The sequence below is a fragment of the Antechinus flavipes genome, chromosome 1 (assembly GCF_016432865.1).
Source record: "Antechinus flavipes isolate AdamAnt ecotype Samford, QLD, Australia chromosome 1, AdamAnt_v2, whole genome shotgun sequence".
In the NCBI taxonomy this organism is placed as follows: domain Eukaryota; kingdom Metazoa; phylum Chordata; class Mammalia; order Dasyuromorphia; family Dasyuridae; genus Antechinus; species Antechinus flavipes.
Genome location: NC_067398.1, coordinates 666797347 through 666814665, shown reverse-complemented (window position 1 = coordinate 666814665; position 17319 = coordinate 666797347). Strand labels below are relative to the sequence as shown.

The window sequence follows — 17319 nt, the reverse complement described above, 5'->3', positions numbered from 1 at the left end:
TCAGAGGCAGAGATATGGTTTTCTGCTGAAAAGCATTCTCAAGGCTCTTTTCATATCATTGTTCCTTACACTGTAAATGAAAGGGTTCAGCATGGGGGTGACTATAGTGTACATCACAGCTGATGCAGTGTCCTTTTGGGCTGTGTGGGTGGATGTGGGGTTGAAGTACACTCCAATGACTGTTCCATAGAAGAGACAGACCACAGCAAGGTGGGACCCACAAGTGTTGAAAGCTTTCTTTTTCCCATGAGTGGATGGGATCTTCAGCACATTAATGAAAATTCACATGTAGGAGATGAGGATGTAGATAAAGGGTATAACAGCTGTCAGACTTCCTACTGTGTAGACCAACAAGTCATTGAGTAAGGTATCTGAGCAGGCCAATTTTGTGATCATACTGAGTTCACAGAAGAAATGAAGGATTTCATTGTGGCCACAGAATGAAAGCCGGGTCAGAGAGACAGTATGAATCAGGGCAGCAATATAGGCCACAAACCAGCACACTGCTATTAGAGAGGCACAGACTTTTTGGGTCATGATCATGGTGTAGTGTAATGGGGCACAGATGGCCACATAACGGTCATAGGCCATGGAAGCAAGGATGACACTATCTATTCCTCCAAACCCTATGAAGAAGAACATTTGTGTCAGACACCCAACATAAGAAATTGCTTTATTTCCAGATACGTAGTTAACTAACATCTTGGGGATAGTGGTGGATGTGAAGCAGATGTCAACGAGGGACAGATTGGTAAGGAAGAAGTACATGGGAGTGTGAAGATGAGAGTCAATTCTAATTGCTAGAATGATGAGCAGGTTCCATAGCACTGTGATCAGGTACATAACCAGGAATAGGAAAAATAGAAGTCTCTCCTGTTCAGGCTTGTTTGAAAGGCCCAGAAGGATGAACTCAGAGATGCTTGTTCGATTTCCTCTTTCCATGGGTCATGTTAAGAAAGGAGATGAAATTAGAATAGCTCATTTTAAGTTCGTATGAATATTTTTGTATGAATAAAATCAATAAAGATATATTGGGAAACAAATGGGATAGTGGTAAAGCATTTGATTGTATTGAAGAAAACATCATTGCTAAAAGTCTGAGATACAAAATATTTAGGGAATTGAGAAGAAGTATATAACACAAGGGACATTCTCCAAAAATTTCATTCAAAGGATGAAAACAACAATAATTTCCCTTAAGAAAGCATGTTTCAAATCATGATCCAGTACTTTGCAGTTTCATCTTTTACACTGAAAATGTGGAAGAATTTTGGGAGTTAGGTATGGGATTTCCCTGTTGATAGAGTTTCAAAGGAATCCAAAAATAGTGGTTTACTCTTTGTGGAAAAAGGGAGAAGAGAATAAGCATTTATTAAGGACCTACTATTGTTCCATTGTGTTATACATTTTACAAATATTACTTCATTTGATCTTAACTTGAAGGACAAAATAGTTACATGGGAGATGGATGTATAGTACTGTATATTTAAACAATATTTTTAGGGGAGGCAGCTAATGGAAATATAGTGGATTTAATGATCATCTCAATGAAAATGATTCTCAATTTATTTACCTCTAATTGCTCCCTTCATCCCTAGGCTTATATTTCCAATTGCCTACTGAAAATCTCAAACACGTCCGAAGCTGAATTTGTTATCTTTCTCCTAAAAACTTCTTTTCTTCCCAACTTTGTGATTACTGTTGAAGATATCATTTTGTCAGTTTTATAATCTAGGTTACATCCTCTACTTTCTGTCACCCCCAGCCCCATATACAATGTTTTGCCAAGTCCTGTTGATTTTATATTCATAAAATGAATCTTTCACATTGCCTTTTCTTCTCTGGGATAAAAATATAACTTATAAACTTAGATGTCTGCTGCAGGATATAGAATTCTGGACTTGGGAGACAGGAAGATTTCGAGTTCCAGTCCTTTCCCAGACACTTATTGGTGTGTGACTCTTGGAAAATCATTTAATCTTTCTGTGCCTCAGTTGTTTCATTTGTAAAATGGGGATAATAGCATCTTTTTTGCAATTTTTTTTGCGAGAATCAAAAGTGCTTCATAAATCTTGAAATATGATATAAACACTAGCTCTTATATTAATTAATTCAAATAACTTTGTTTAGAAAGAATTGAAGAATTGGGAATTAAGGTACTTTGAGATGGAAGGAATAACTTTTATTCCCAGATGATCCTTCCTTTGCTGGGCTTTTCTATATTAGCTTCTAGACATCAGAAACCTTTAGAAAGGATTATTATTTTCATATAAGGGCAGAGTACCCTTACATACTACAGGATTACACAGTTGATTATAAGTTCTTAAATGTGACTCATATTTATGAATACAATACTCCCGTTTGTAAATTCCTGATGATGATGGACTATTCAGAACAATAATCAAGTACAACTGAATTGGAGAGAAAAGATTCTATCAAAAGAACAATGAAATATCAGAAATTGGGGAAAATATATTTTAATCTCTCAATGAGCAAAAGCATTAGGAAGCATTGATATTAATTCATAGAACACAAGAAACCTGGCTGACTATGGATACAGATCGAAGAGGAAAATAAAATTATTTCTTCTCCCGAGTAACAATTTAATTTTAATCTGTTTTAAAGGAAACTTTAAAGGTACTTTATTGCACAGTTAATTCTTCTTCTACTGAAATGCCCCTTTTGTCCATTTTAAATCCAAACTGAATCAGTAGTGTTCAGCACACAATGTCAGCAATTATCTGAACTACTGTTTCCCAGCTACAGAACTTTGGTATCTCCCCATGCCCCTCAATGCCTTCACTCTACTGTGTTGGTAGCACAAAAGAAACTAGAGGCAATTACAATTGTACCTCAGCAAAGTTACTTGTAGGAATCTGGGAACTATACAACTTCCAATTAAGCCTGTGGATGATTCTTGAAAAGTCTAATCATTCTGATTGGTGAGCCCAACTGGAGGAAGAGGGGGTTAACCCAAGCTGCAAAGTGCTAAAGTATTAACAACTCAAGGCTAAGTAAATAGATATTAGTTTCTCTAGACCTACCCAAACTAAATTTTAGATCAGAATCCTGCTTACTCAGTGTATTTGCTCTGAATTAAGGAAATGAAAGTAAGAAATTGAAAGCAAAAGTAAATAAAACAAATAAAACAAAGTAAAACAAAACAATAAAACAAAATAAAAAACTCAATTATAAGAAATTTTTTTTAATTACAGAAATTATTCTTATGATTCCTTTAAGGACTCTAGCAAATGAACAACTAATTAGAAGTATATTTTATTATTTTCATTTTGAAAACAGTGAATATTAATATTAATCTTATCTGTGTGTATGCATATTTAATCCAAAATTGTTTTTGCAACTAATTAGCTTGGTACAATTACTTAGCAATTGTTCATTAGTCAATTTTACATCTGTGCTCCCTTTTGCTATACAAATGTTAGGCAAACATTTCAACAAGGTAGAAAGGAGTAATTTGTTATATAATGATGGCTTTGAATATTGGGGAAAGAGGAAAAGCATCTTACTATATCTAAATAATAATTTTAGGCTTTTGGATCAAAGAATGCATATGCATTTTTAATTATAATTTTTTAAGGTTACCACAACTTCAAAGTTGGCATTTTGGAACCTTCATCTATTACATATCTAATGTACAGCTATCATGTACTGTATCTGTACTATATGAGGTAAAAAGGATATGTAGTATGTTTGAAACCATATGAAAATGTTAAACTTGACAAATCTTCCATAGAATTAAAGTAGTGGTAGAAAATAGGATGAAACTGCCCCTCAAAGTTTAATGAGTGTGACAAGTTATTTTGGAAACCTATTAGTTTTGCTTAATTGCTCATGATTAACTAAATGAAATTAATGATAAATTGTTAGTTATAAATCAAAATATGTATAACTAATGATACTTCATTGGCGTTTTTGATTATTGAATATTTGGTGTCTAAAAACCTTTCTGATGGTGCCTGAGAAAAGAATTAAGTATTTACTTTAATCTCTTATTAACATCTTTAATTGCTCACATACACAAAGAATTTACATCTTTCTAGTGTGTTCCCTAAAAGAACTTAAAAAAACTGATCTCTATATGAAGATATTTTAATTTTTAGTCTGTCAGGAATTTGCATAACTTTGTTACTATGTTTACTGATTTTAGTGGACATATTTCCCTAATTAAGAAATTGTTGCTTGTTTCAAATTTTCTGTCAGCATCATGTTTCATACTTAGCAAGCACATCTCTCGAACATAGATGTTGTTATAGATCCTTTGAGAAATTTGGACATTTTGCCCTACTTCCCAGAAAATTTTAATTCTGTGTTCACTAAGTCTTAATATGATTAGTATTTTGGAAACAATTTCTTTTTCCCTTAAATTTCAGCCGAACTCTCAAATACTTAAGTAATCTTAAAGCTAAGTTGTCTATATGTTGAATATTTCATTACTATCAAAGCAAGATATTCGTGAAGGGTAACAAAAAGGTATTTAGTATTATGTTTGCCTCATGGAAACAGGAACTTTCCTTTATACATCTTTGATTAGATTATTTTTAACCTGATAAAATGGATTTTCATATGATTATTTATAAAAGAAGTATTATTATATATGTTGCATTATGATTAAAATAACTAAAATGTATTTGAGAAAAGATTCATTTTTGAATTTTAATTTTAGTAGATAAAATATTTTTTGAATGAATCATGGAAAGAGATTGAATGGGAAAAATATTTTGTAGTCTTATCAATAAAGTTAAAAGATAAAAGAAATGTAAAATTTCTAGGTTTCAATAAACAGAAGTTTATTGAAGAAATAAATTCTTCAATTTATTTGAAATTGTATGTTTCAGTTCTGGCTATCTACATACCGAAGTCCCTTGTAGCATGAAGTTTCTATGATTTTATGACTCATTCACCATAATCCTTTGTATGAGTTTTGTCTCTTGAGAAAACGCCTTCTGCAGATTCACTTACCTGAGTATTTGGTCAGAATCTTCTATTTTGTTCTTGAAGAACCCAGCTCTGGTGTCTTCCTGGGTTTCTTTCCCATAGAGTGATCAGGAAACTAGCCAAATCCATGAGTTCTTTCCAGAGAAAGGGGGCTTGTGATGTCAACTGAAGTGGCATGTATTGCAGCAAGAATCGGTCTGCTCATGAAAGGTGAGTAGGTATCATGGTAGGTGCTTTTAGATAGAGTCCGTGGGTCCAAGGCTCCAATTCCCTGAGGTCGTTGTTAGAAACTAACCCCAGGTAATTGTCCCCTATCCACTCCAGACTCTTTGGGCTTGGCTTCCTGTGGGGAAGAATTTGAAGGAAGTTGTCCAATTTATTTTAATAATGCTGCTTGATAGCAAGGCTAAGAACTCCCTATGTTTCTAGCTCTGCTCCAGAGAAGAAAATTTTAATCTTAGAGCTTTGAGCTGAAATACATTTTAACATATAGCCCAAAGAAAATCAGGGCTGAGAGAGAACTTAAGACATTGAGTCTATATAACTTTGATTCAGAGTTTCTTTTGGCACATAGCACTACACAACCACAAATTAGAGCTGGAAGAGATCTGAGACCATCTATCTAGTGTGAATCCCTTATTTCAGAATGGAAGAAATGGAATTTTTGGGCAGTTATGTGACTTACCCAAGTTCAGACAGGTATCAGAAATCGGTTGTAACCATGTTTAGGGAAATACGGTTTTCCTAAGTTACAGACATTGTCCACAGTTGCATTTTGTTCTCATTTTTGTGATTCATTTCTTTCACCCAGAGAAACTGGGAATTTCAATATCTAACAGCATCCCAGACACAGCACAGTGAAGCACCTTGTTAGTAATCAGGTGATTCTATGGCCTCATTTTACAATAGAATAAACAAGGGGCTTGCCCAGTCAGGGTCACAGAGCTTACAGTATGAGCTCAATTTCAACTTCAAGTCTTCTCTTTCTATACCCATGGCCCTTTGAATGGGCCATCCTAGGTAAAAGTGGATAGTCAGTCCATAATTCAGTCAGTCAGGCAATGTGCTAAGTGCTAGGATGCAAAGAGGGACCAAAGATAATTCCTGCCCTTAAGACGCTTACAATATAATGGCATAGAATACTGGGTCTAGAATCTGGAAAATTTGAGTTCACATCTGTCCTCTAATACTTCAAAGCTGTGTGAGTGTGGTAAAGTCACTTAAAATCTACCTCAATTTTTTCAACTGCAAAATGGGAATAATATTAGTATCTACCTCACAGGGCTATTTTGAGGATCAAATTGGATAATAACACAGCTGTGTATATTCCCTGTGGAAAGGTTGTAAAGGGCTTAGTGACCCTTTCATGTATGCTAGTGGAAGGCAACTGCCATCCTTTGCTACACCTGCTTCTCTCATTTCCCATTACCTGCAAAGAGAAGAGCACCCAGTGTAATGAAGGGCAATCTTTCCTCTAAATGTGAACCTTTAATCTCTTTCTGTGCCTCTTTTCTGAGGGAAGAGGATGAGGAAAATCAGAAGGCTATAGTTCTTAGGAAGTCTTCCTTTCCTCCATATGGATGCTGAAGTGATAATTCTGAAGCCCATATCTTACCATATATCCCATATCTTACCATTTTCAATGATCTCCAGTGACTTCTCTAAGATAAAGCACTTAACTAATCCAACCATTTTGTGGAATTCCACAATATGGAATTATGCCTAAAATGTTATTCTACTGCTCATAATTTTTGATCCAGCAATACCACTACTAAATTTATTTACAAAAAAGATTATGGAAGCAAAAAATAATCTATATGTTCTAAAATATTTATTGGAATTCTATTTGTAGGGCAAAGAACTGGAAAATGCAGAAATGGCCTTCAGTTTGAAAATGTCTAAAGGAGTTGTACATGACTGTGATGAAATTCTACTCCGTTATAAGAAACAATGAGCTCAATAACATGGACAGATGTGCATGAAATAATGAAGAGCGAAACGAGCAGCACCAAGAGAACATTGCATATACTAATAGCAATATTTTTTAAGTGTCACTTTGAGTGATTAAATCATTTTAATTATTATCAATAACCAAATTAACTACAACTTCTAAACAGAAGAATGTATAGAATGTTTTTTATATATTTGTGTCTATTGGTAGTCATCTCTAGCTCAGGGTGAGGGAGGGAAGAAACAAAGAGAAAAAAGTAATTTACATGATAAAATTTTTCATGCATTTAAAAGAAATAGCAAATATTTTAAATAACAGATTTGTGGTTTCTTTTTTTATCATTGTCCTCTCTAACTACTATAATATTATGGAAATGCTCATTTTATTCATAAATTAAATAAAAATTTTAAAAACAAATTCTTCAGCTATATTCATAGAAAATTAAATTTCCTCTGACTACCTGTGTGTTGTAATTTTGTGATTTTGAATAATCATTTTGAATAATGTAGTCATTCTATTTGAAGTGTTTATCCTTTAATTTGATCAGGTAATATAAAAATGCTTCTTGAGACCATGTGTGAAATTAATGCTATGAAATTCAGACTCACATAATATAAGTATGGCACGATGATAAATATTTAACAGCAGTATCTCTTAAGGGGGGGGAGGGGAATGTGCACCCAACCCACTTTTTAGTTTAATCTGTGTTTTCAATATTTTCTTCATCACTTTCTTAAGTCCAGACAATCTATGAAACAACACATCAAGTTCTGATTTGTAACAAAAGAGAGGATAAAACAAATATGCCTCCAGGTGACTAGTATAATTCTTAATTACCTAGCTCCACCTTACCTTTTTAGCTTTACATGTACTTTTGACACAATCACAGTGGAGTTCCTGGAAAGATACACAATCATTCTGGAGTTCCAGGCCTTTCTAAAATAAGCTTGTTCAAGACAATTTTCAGATGAAGAAATTGAAACTATTTCTAGCCATATGAAAAGATGCTCCAAGTCATCATTAATCAAAGAAATACAAATTAAGACATTAATTTGAGATACCAGTACACACCTCTCAGATTGGCTAGGATGACAGGAAAAGATAATGCTGAATGTTGGAAGGGATTTTGGAAAACTGGGACACTGATACATTGTTGGTGGAATTGTGAATACATCCAGCCATTCTGGAGAGCAATTTGGAACTATGCTCAAAAAGTAATCAAACTGTGCATACCCTTTGACTTAGCAGGGTTATTACTGGGCTTTTATCCTAAAGAGATTTTAAAGAAGGGAAAGAGACCAGATGTGCAAAAATGTCTGTGGCTGCCCTGTTTGTAGTGGCTAGAAACTGGAAATTGAATGGATGCCCATCAAATGGAGAATGGCTGAACAAATTGTGGTATATGAATGTTATGGAATATTATTGTTCTGTAAGAAGACCAGCAGGAAGATTTCAGAAAGGCCTGGAGAGACTTACATGAACTGATATGAGTGAAAAGAGCAGGACCAGGAGATCATTATATACTTCAACAACAACACTACATGATGATCAATTCTGATGGACACGGCTCTTTTCAACAATGAGATGAACCAAATCAATTCCATTTGTTCAATAATGAATAGAACCAGCTACATCCAGCAAAAGAACTCTGGGAAATGAGTGTGAACCACTACATAGCATTTCCAATCCCTCTGTTTTTGTCTGCTTGCTTTTTTGATTTCCTTCTTAGGTTAATTTTACATTATTTCAAAGTCTGATTCTTGTTGTGCAGCAAAATAACTGTATGGATATGTATACATATATTGTATTTAACATATATTTTAACATATTTAACATGTATTGGTCTACCTGCCATCTGGGGGAGGGAGTGGGGGAAGGAGGGGAAAAGTTGGAACAGGAGTTTTTGCAAGGGTCAATGCTGAAAAATTACCCATGCATATATCTTGTAAATAAAAAGCTATAATAAAAAAGTTTTAAAAATCCATTCTTGTTCTATTAAAAAAATAAAAGCAGCTTGTTCATCATTTTTTATAGAACAATAATATTCCCTTAGTTTCATATACATAAGTTTTTCAGTCATTCCCCAAATCATAAACATGTGCTCTTTTTCCAATTCTTTGCCACTTTTTCATTTTTTCATATGTGGGTCTTTTCTCCTCCTTTATGCTTTTCTTGGGATGCAGACCCAGTAGTGGTACTGCTGGGTTAAAGGGAATACAGTGGTTATGGCCTTTTGAGCATAGTTCCACATTGCTCTCCAGAATTGTTGGATCATTTCACAAGAGAGTTGTTTTCTTTAGTAATTTGTTGATGCCTTTTTTTCAATCAGGTTAGTCCTGTTTTTTTTTAAAGTTGTTATTTACTTCAGTATTTTTTTTTCCTTTTGGTGCCTCTTCTATCAAGCCAGTGTTTTTCTTTTCATAATTTTCCTGGACTCACTCTAATTTCTTTGCACTGTGTTCTCTCTTATTCTCTCTTATCTTTTTTCTTTAATGCTTCCAAATATTTTTGCAGGCATTGAGGTCAGCTAGAGTTTTACTTTGAGATTTTGATTGTACCTATTTTTATATTATTGTTTTCAAAATTTATGAAGGGAACACTCTGGAAAGATGGAGGAATAGGTCAGTAATTTTCAAGGCCTCCAGATTCCCTCCCTCTCTTCCTTCCCTTCCCCTCTTTTCTCCTCTCCCCTTCCTCCCCTCCCCCGCTGCCCCACAGAATAAATTTTCATTTCAATGTTAACATGGACTGGTAAAAAATCAAGAAGACTTGGTGCAGAACAAGAATTCTTCCAGTACAACCCAATAAGATCTGAAGAAAGACTCTAGGCCAGAGATTAACTAGTCTGAAGTGCAAACACTTCCAGGCTAGTTCCAGAGAAACACCATGTGGGGTCCTCTTTGGCTGAATGGGCTTGGCTAGCATCTCAGGAGGAACCACAGAAACTTTTCTCCTCCCAGATAGCAAGGGGAGTTACAGTCTAAGTCTGGTAAGACAGAGCGAACCTTGGCTGATTAGGAATGGCAGGTCCAACTGTCTGGAGAGACTCAGACTTTGGTGAAAGGACACCAGCAAATTCTGTTAGTGCAGAACCAGTGGGACAGGGATCCTGCAGACGTTGGACCCTTGTAGGGGAGTGGAGCATTTAATATGGGGTTTCAGGTCATAAAGCAGAGCTGAAGTGAGGCTAGAAGCACCACTTCACAATCAGAAGTAATACTAACTAATTATAATACTAACACTAATACCTCTCATTAAAAAAAAAAAAAAGGAATTGATAAAGAAGAAAGAACCCTGCCATAGAAACTTACTATGGGAATAGGGAAGACCCGTGTTCATCATCAGAGGGCACTGAAGTAAAAAGAGCTTCTACTCCAAAGAGTAATGTTAAATGGCTCTCTGCCTAGAGAGAATTTATATAAGAACTTTAAACAAAGTAAAGCTCAATTGCGGGAAATTAAGAAAGAAATCCCCCCAAAAGAAGATTATGGTAAAAAGTTAACCAACTTAGAAAAGGAGACACAGAATCTTAGAGATGAAAATAACTATTGGGGAATGACTGAATATGTTATGGTATATGAAGGTAATGGAATATTATTATTCTATAAAAATGATGAACAAGCTGATTTTAGAAAGGCCTGGAAAGGTTTAAATGAACTGATGCTGAGTGAAACAAGCAGAACCAGTAATACATTGTACATAAAAACAACAAGTATGTTCGATGATGGTGTATGAAAGACTATTTTTTTATTGGCAGTTAAATGATCCAAAGCAATCCCAAGAGGCTTTGAATAGAAAATATCATCTATATCCAGAAAAAGAACTATGGAGATTGAATATGAATGAAAACATATTATATTCACTTCTTTTTTTTTCCATTTTTTTCTTCTCCCATGGCTTTTTACTTTTGTTCTGATGTGTACTCTCATTAATGTTTTTGTCTTGAATGAAATTATGGAAAGTTTCTGTGATTTGTTTTTTGACCCACTAACTTTTTTGAATTGTATTACTTAATTTCCAATTGGTTTTATTCTATCTTTCCCTGGTCTTTTATTGAATATAATTTTTATTGCCTTGTGGTATAAATTGATAGTGAGGTTTTTGTACCCCAATACATGGTCAGTTTTTGTGTAGGTGCCATGTACTGCCAAGAAAATCATGTATTCTTTTCTTTCTCTATTCACTTTTCTTCAGATGTCTATCATATCTCAGGTTTTCTAAGACCTTATTACATTCCCTAATTTCTTTTTTGTTTATTTTGTTGTTAGATTCTTCTGATTCTGAGAGGGAAAAGTTGAGGTTCATCACTAGTATAGTTTGGCTGTCTATTTCTTCCTGTAACTGGCTTAATATATTCTGTAGAAATTTGTATGGTTTACTACTTGGTGCATATAAATTGAATCTATCTATATATATATGCATATATATGTATAATCTATATCTATATAGATCGAATCATGAATACATCATTGTTTATGGTATCCTTTATCAAGATGTACTTTCCTTCCTTATCTCTTTTAATTAGATCCATTTTTACTTTTGCTTTATTTGAAATCAGAATTGCTATCCTGGGTTTCTTTACTTCAGCTGAAGTATAAAAAATTCTGTTCCAGCCTTCTAATTTACTTTGTATGTGTCTCTCTATGTCAAATATGTTTCTTGTAAATAACATATTGTAGGATTCTGTTTTTTAATCCATTCTGCTATTTTCCTGTTTTATGGGAGAGTTCATCCTATTAACAGTCAGTTATAATTACAAGCTCTATATTTCCCTCCCACCTATTTTTCTCCCCTGGTCTTTTGTTCTCTTACCACCCTTTTATCAGTAATGTTTTTTTTTTTTTTAATCTATCCCACTCACTACCTTATCTTGTATCACCACTCATTTCTTCTTTAATCTTTTTCCCCCTAGTGTTTCTGTCCTCCCTTCTAGCCAGCCTATCCCTTTTCTTTCCTCTTTTTCCCCTACTTCTTGATTAAATTATTTCCTCTTAGAGTGAAAACTGAAGATATCAAACTTCAGACAATGTTCATCTCTCTCCTTTTCCCTCCTATATTTTAACAGGTCTTTTGTGTCTCTTCATATGATCTAATTTGTCCCATTATACATCCCATTTCCTCTTCTTCCAATATAGATTTCTTTCCACCATTTAATGTCTTTTTCCTCACATCAGAGACCAATCCCAAACATACCTTCTCTTCATGGTATGCTCCTTTCTGCAAGATTCTCAAGAGTTGCAGATATAATTTTCCCACCTAAAGATGTAAACAGTTTAACTTTTAAATAAGATATATATTTTCTCCTGTTTACCTTTCTATGCTTTTCTTGAGTCCTGTGTTTGTAGATTAAATTTTTTGTTTAGTTCTTTTTTTTTAATAGAAATCATTAAAAGTATCTTATTTCATTGAAGATGCATCACCTCCCCTGAAAGATAATGCTCATTCTCTCTGAGTAATCAATTCTTGATGGTAATCCCAGGTGCTTTGCCTTCCCTGAATATGGTGCTCCAGGTCCTCTGAACCTTTATTGTAGAAGCTGCCAGATCCTGGGAAATCTTGAGTGTTGCTCCTTGATATTTGAATTATTTTTGTCTGGCAGCTTGCAGTATTTTTTCTTTGAGGTTGTAGTTATGGATTTTTGCAACAATGTTTCTTTGAGTTTTTCTTGTGGGATGTCTTTGTAATGGTGATTGATGGATTCTTTCAATGAGTATTTCCTTTTCTGTTTCTAAAGTAACTGGACAGTTTTCCTTAAAGATCTCTGAAAAAATGCTACCCAGGATCTAATTTTGATCATAGTCTTCAGGTAGACCAATAATTTTAAAATTGTTTCTCCTGGATTTATTTTCCAGGTCACCTGTTTTCCCATGAAGTATTTTCTTTCTTTCTTTCTTTTTTTTCATTCTTTTTAGTTTGTATGACTGAGTCTTCAAATCTCATAGAGTCATTGTTTTTAATTTGCTCCTTCTGTTTTTTAATGTGTGATTTTCTTCAGTTAGTTTTTAAAAAATCTTTTACCATTTTGTTAATTATGGTTTTTAAGTTGACACTCTCTTGAATACCTCTCATTTTTCTCATTTTTTATTATTTTATATTTTTCTTATTTTCTTTTAAAAATCTTTCATGATCCCTACCAAAAGACTCTTTGGGCTTGAAACCATATCATATCTATCTTTGAGATTTTCTCTGTAGTCATTTTGTCTTTGTCTGAGTTGGTGTTTTGTTCTTCCCTATCACCAGAGTAGCTTTCTACGGTCAAAATTCTTTTGTTTCTTGTCATTTTCTTTCCTTTTCTTTTGGTATTTTTTTCTTTTCTTTTTTCTTTTTTTTTAGTTTTATGGTTGAACTCTGCTCTTGGGGTAAAGTGGATGCTTTCCTAAGCTTCCTGTGCAGATCTGACCCTGGCTTTGAGCACAGTGATCCTTGTGTTTGTAGGGTGTAACTTTGCCTTCTTTTTTCAGGAAATGGTCTGGTTTCTCAGAGTTTGCTTTCTGAGTTGGGACTAGAGGCTTTCCCACTGATCTGCTCTTCTACTGAGCTGAGTTATTGTTATTAAGGCATTCTCATCAGCTGGGCTGAACACTCTTTTCACTCCAGTGAGACTGACTTTTTCTGAAGTTTTTTGAATCTGTCTTGAACTGGAGAGTGGTTTCATTCCATCAGACTCTATTCAGCAACTTGGTTTCATGTAGTTTTCAAGGGAAATTGAGAGAACTGGAACAGTTTCTTGGCTTAACTCTGCCATCTTGGCCACACTCCTAGAAGTACTCTCTTACTAGGTTAGTTTTGATTGCAAAACTTATGCCAGGTACATGGCATTCCCATAAAACATGCACCCATCATTTCAGTGTAGTTCCATGGCTAGCCAAACTTTACCTGATGAATCCATTCCAAGGACAATCCCTTGAATCCCCCAAGAATATACATGATGCATGATATAAATTGGTTATTGAATTTAGTTTTATTTTTGCACAGTAAAATAATGTGTTAGCAATGCAAAATGTTAATAACAGAATGTAGTAAGTTATCATAGCTCCAAGCAGATGAGATAGTAATATTCACTCTATCCATCTTTAAAAGTCTTTTTTTGTTTCTGGCCATTGCCTCCTCTTATACACCTTCCCTCTTATCATCTTTTCCCTTTCCCATGTATTATACTTTCCACATGGCCAAGGAGGAATAATCAGTCAAAAGTGATGACTTATTTTTGTATGTTTTGTCCCATCTGATAGAATATAAGTTCCTTGAAGGCAGTGATACAATTTCATTTTTTTGAGTCAGTTTACATAGCACTTCCAAAGACCTGGAATACATAAAGTAAGAAATGATTAGTAGTAAATGCTTGTTGAATGAATGAATTATTGATTTGTGCTGTTTCAGAGATTTCTGCTGCTCTCTGTTTATATCACATGATCTTCAAAGTACTTGAAAGTACTTTTACTGTTCTATGAAATGTAGCCCTAGAGAAGTTCAATAACTTGCCCATAACTTGCCCACAGCTAGAAAGTAATGAAAGGAGCATTTAATCCTATATTGTAGAATAATACATTGCCAGGAATGAAAGAGACCTTTAAGATGATCTAAATTAGGGCTTCTTAACCTTTTCCCACTTGTAACCCCTTTTCACCAGGGATATTTTTATGTGAATCTGGCTATATGGATATATAAAATAAGTGTGCCAAACAAATATTTATTGGTAGTAAATCATAATTTAATGATGTGATCCCTCATGGGGTTGCAACTCATAGTTTAAAACATTTGATATAGACAATATCTCCTTGTATTTGTTTTAAAATTTTATTGACAATTTTTTCTTCATTTTACTTACTGAGTATATCTCTTTTTGTTCCCAGCAAATGATCTCTTAAAAAAAAGAAAGAGGGAAAAACTCGTTTAGCAAAATCAACTAATTTTCAACTATTTTCAAAATATATCCATAATCACTCATAAAGAAAAAAGGTAGATACATTTTCTCAAACTTTTTTAGCTCCAAGATTGTTCATTAGAATTACACATCATTCTTCCCTTTGCTACCCTTTTTTGTTCTTTTAATATATATTATTATATCATTATGTTCATTTTTCTTCTGTTCAGTTTACTTTAATCTGATTAATTCCTACAATCTTTCCTGTGCTTTGTTGAATTTTCTTTATACACATCATTTTTTAAAAGGCAGCAATATTTTGTATTTCATAGCAGATTTCCCAATATAGAGAGTGGATTCTAAATGATAAGTATATATTCTTCCTTATCTAATTTGTTATATTGGTTTATCTTTTTACTTTCATCAGTGCCAAATAGTTTTGTTCATTAACACTTCATGAGTCTAGAATTCCTATTCCCCCTTCACTGATGTAGTTTTAAAAATATAATTTTACTCTTGTATTTTCTTTTTCTATGATTTCAATTTCCTTCTATATTCCAAACCATTACAGTAGTCTGTTGCCTATTCTTTCTTCTTCAAGTTTTTTTTCCACTTCAATTCATCTTCCAATCAGTTCCACTTGTCAAATTGCTCTTCCTAAAGCATAAATGTGACCATGACACCCCCTTATAATTTCTTTTGCCTTTCCATTGTTTTCAGGATCAAATATAAAATCCTGTTTGGCAGTTAAAATCCCTTATAACCTGTTGCATTACCTTACCAGTGCTGTTAGACTATACTTGTCCCCACCTCTCATGTATTCTGTAAAACATTGGCACCATTCTCTTTGCTTCTCTTCACATAAGACACTTTAACTCCGGACTGAACGTTTTTACTGGCCATTCCTTGTTCCATTGTGTCTTTCTTCATCCCACCTTCTGGTTTCCTTTGCATCTTGTCTACAATCTCACTTTCTGCAAGAGTCCCATCTTTGTCTCCTTTAATGCTAGTGCTACTCTCCTGCTAATTATGGGCATTTTATCCTTTCTATATATTTTACTTGTCCATAGATGTTTGTGTAGTAGAATGTGATGTTAGAAACCATTAGATTGTGAGATTCCTGAGTGTAGGGAATTATTGTTGTTTTTGTTTGTTTGTTTGTTTGTTTGTTTTTGCCTTTCTGTATCCCAGATCTTAACATAATGCTAAGCACATAGGTGCTTAATTAATGCTTATTGACTTAACTTGACTTTCCACCCCTAAGTGAGTCATCCCTTGTAATGAAGGCTTTTTTGTAAGAAAAAGAGAAAAAAAATCAGCATAACTAATCAATACAAGAAAATTATCTGATATTTTATGCCAGATTTCACACCCATTGACTCATCACCTGAATAAAGTGGGCAAAAATGTCTTCTATTTTTTTCTTGGAATTGATTTTTTTTTTGATAATTTCTCAACATTCACTTTGTATTATATTGAGATTGTCTTTCCCCCCCATGTATAGCAAATTTCATTTTGTTTTTTTAATTCACTTTTACTATGTATTTGTTTATGTAAGCCTTTCCAGGCATCTCTGTAGTCATTGCCTCTTACAATACAGTAATATTCCATTACATTCATTTCCCACAGTTTATCCAGTACATGGTACATAGTGTACATAAGATATTTAAGAGATTCTATTGACTGGTGCTCCCTTTCTCATTGTCTCCCATCATCAAGATGTATTCTGCTCTTATTTTGCCTTTCACTGCTATCTCATATAATTATATGACCCACTGCTTTGACAAAGCCAACCCCTTTATGTGCACAAGTAATCCATCCCATCTTCATCAGCATAGTGTGCTCTCTATTATCCCTGCTAGGTCACTTATCTTCAAGCTATGTCTACTAGATAATGCCTTCAGAGTAAGTGTTTAATAAATACTTGTTTCCTATTGCCTGGACAATTAAAAAGTTTTAGGAAAGCAACTAAATACATGATGACTTAAGATGGTACCTATAGCATTCCACATCCAATTTTTCTCATGTATGTAAAGAAGACGGGGTGGTACATTTTCCCAATTCTTTCTTATAATTATATAGAATGCAGATCCTTACCTCATTTACATGGTTAAAGTAATTGTGCATATAATATTATCCTGCTTTTACTTATCTTGCTTTGCATTAGTTCCTATGTTTATCTAAACTCTTTATTGTCAACTTTCCTTAGAGCATCAGTGTGGCATAGTAAATAGAGATGTAGATTTTGAAACCAGGAAGGCCATGATTCAAGTCCATCTTTCCTAACAGAGACTATTCCAGGAAAATAACCCTTTAAGTTGTAGAATTTCACTTTGTCTAGCTCTGTAAAGTGTTTCCCAATTATCTGTCCCTTCATTTCGCAAATGAGGAAACTGAGGCATTACAATATTATAATAGTGTGTTGCCTATTTTTCCTCTTGCAAGTCTTTTTCCATTCCAATTCATCTTCCACTCAGCTATTAAATTGATCTTCCTAAAGCATAGATTGGACCATGACATATAAATTCTTTTGGATTCCTGTTGTTTT

The 17319-nt window shown here is 34.0% G+C and overlaps 1 protein-coding gene across 1 annotated transcript; it reads right to left on the bottom strand.

Annotated features, from left to right (window-relative positions):
* Positions 1 to 942, bottom strand: LOC127543441 (olfactory receptor 1361-like). The gene is given in 1 exon segment (XM_051969544.1): positions 1 to 942. A coding segment is annotated over 1 exon segment (942 nt).
* Positions 943 to 17319: the final 16377 nt, after the last annotated feature.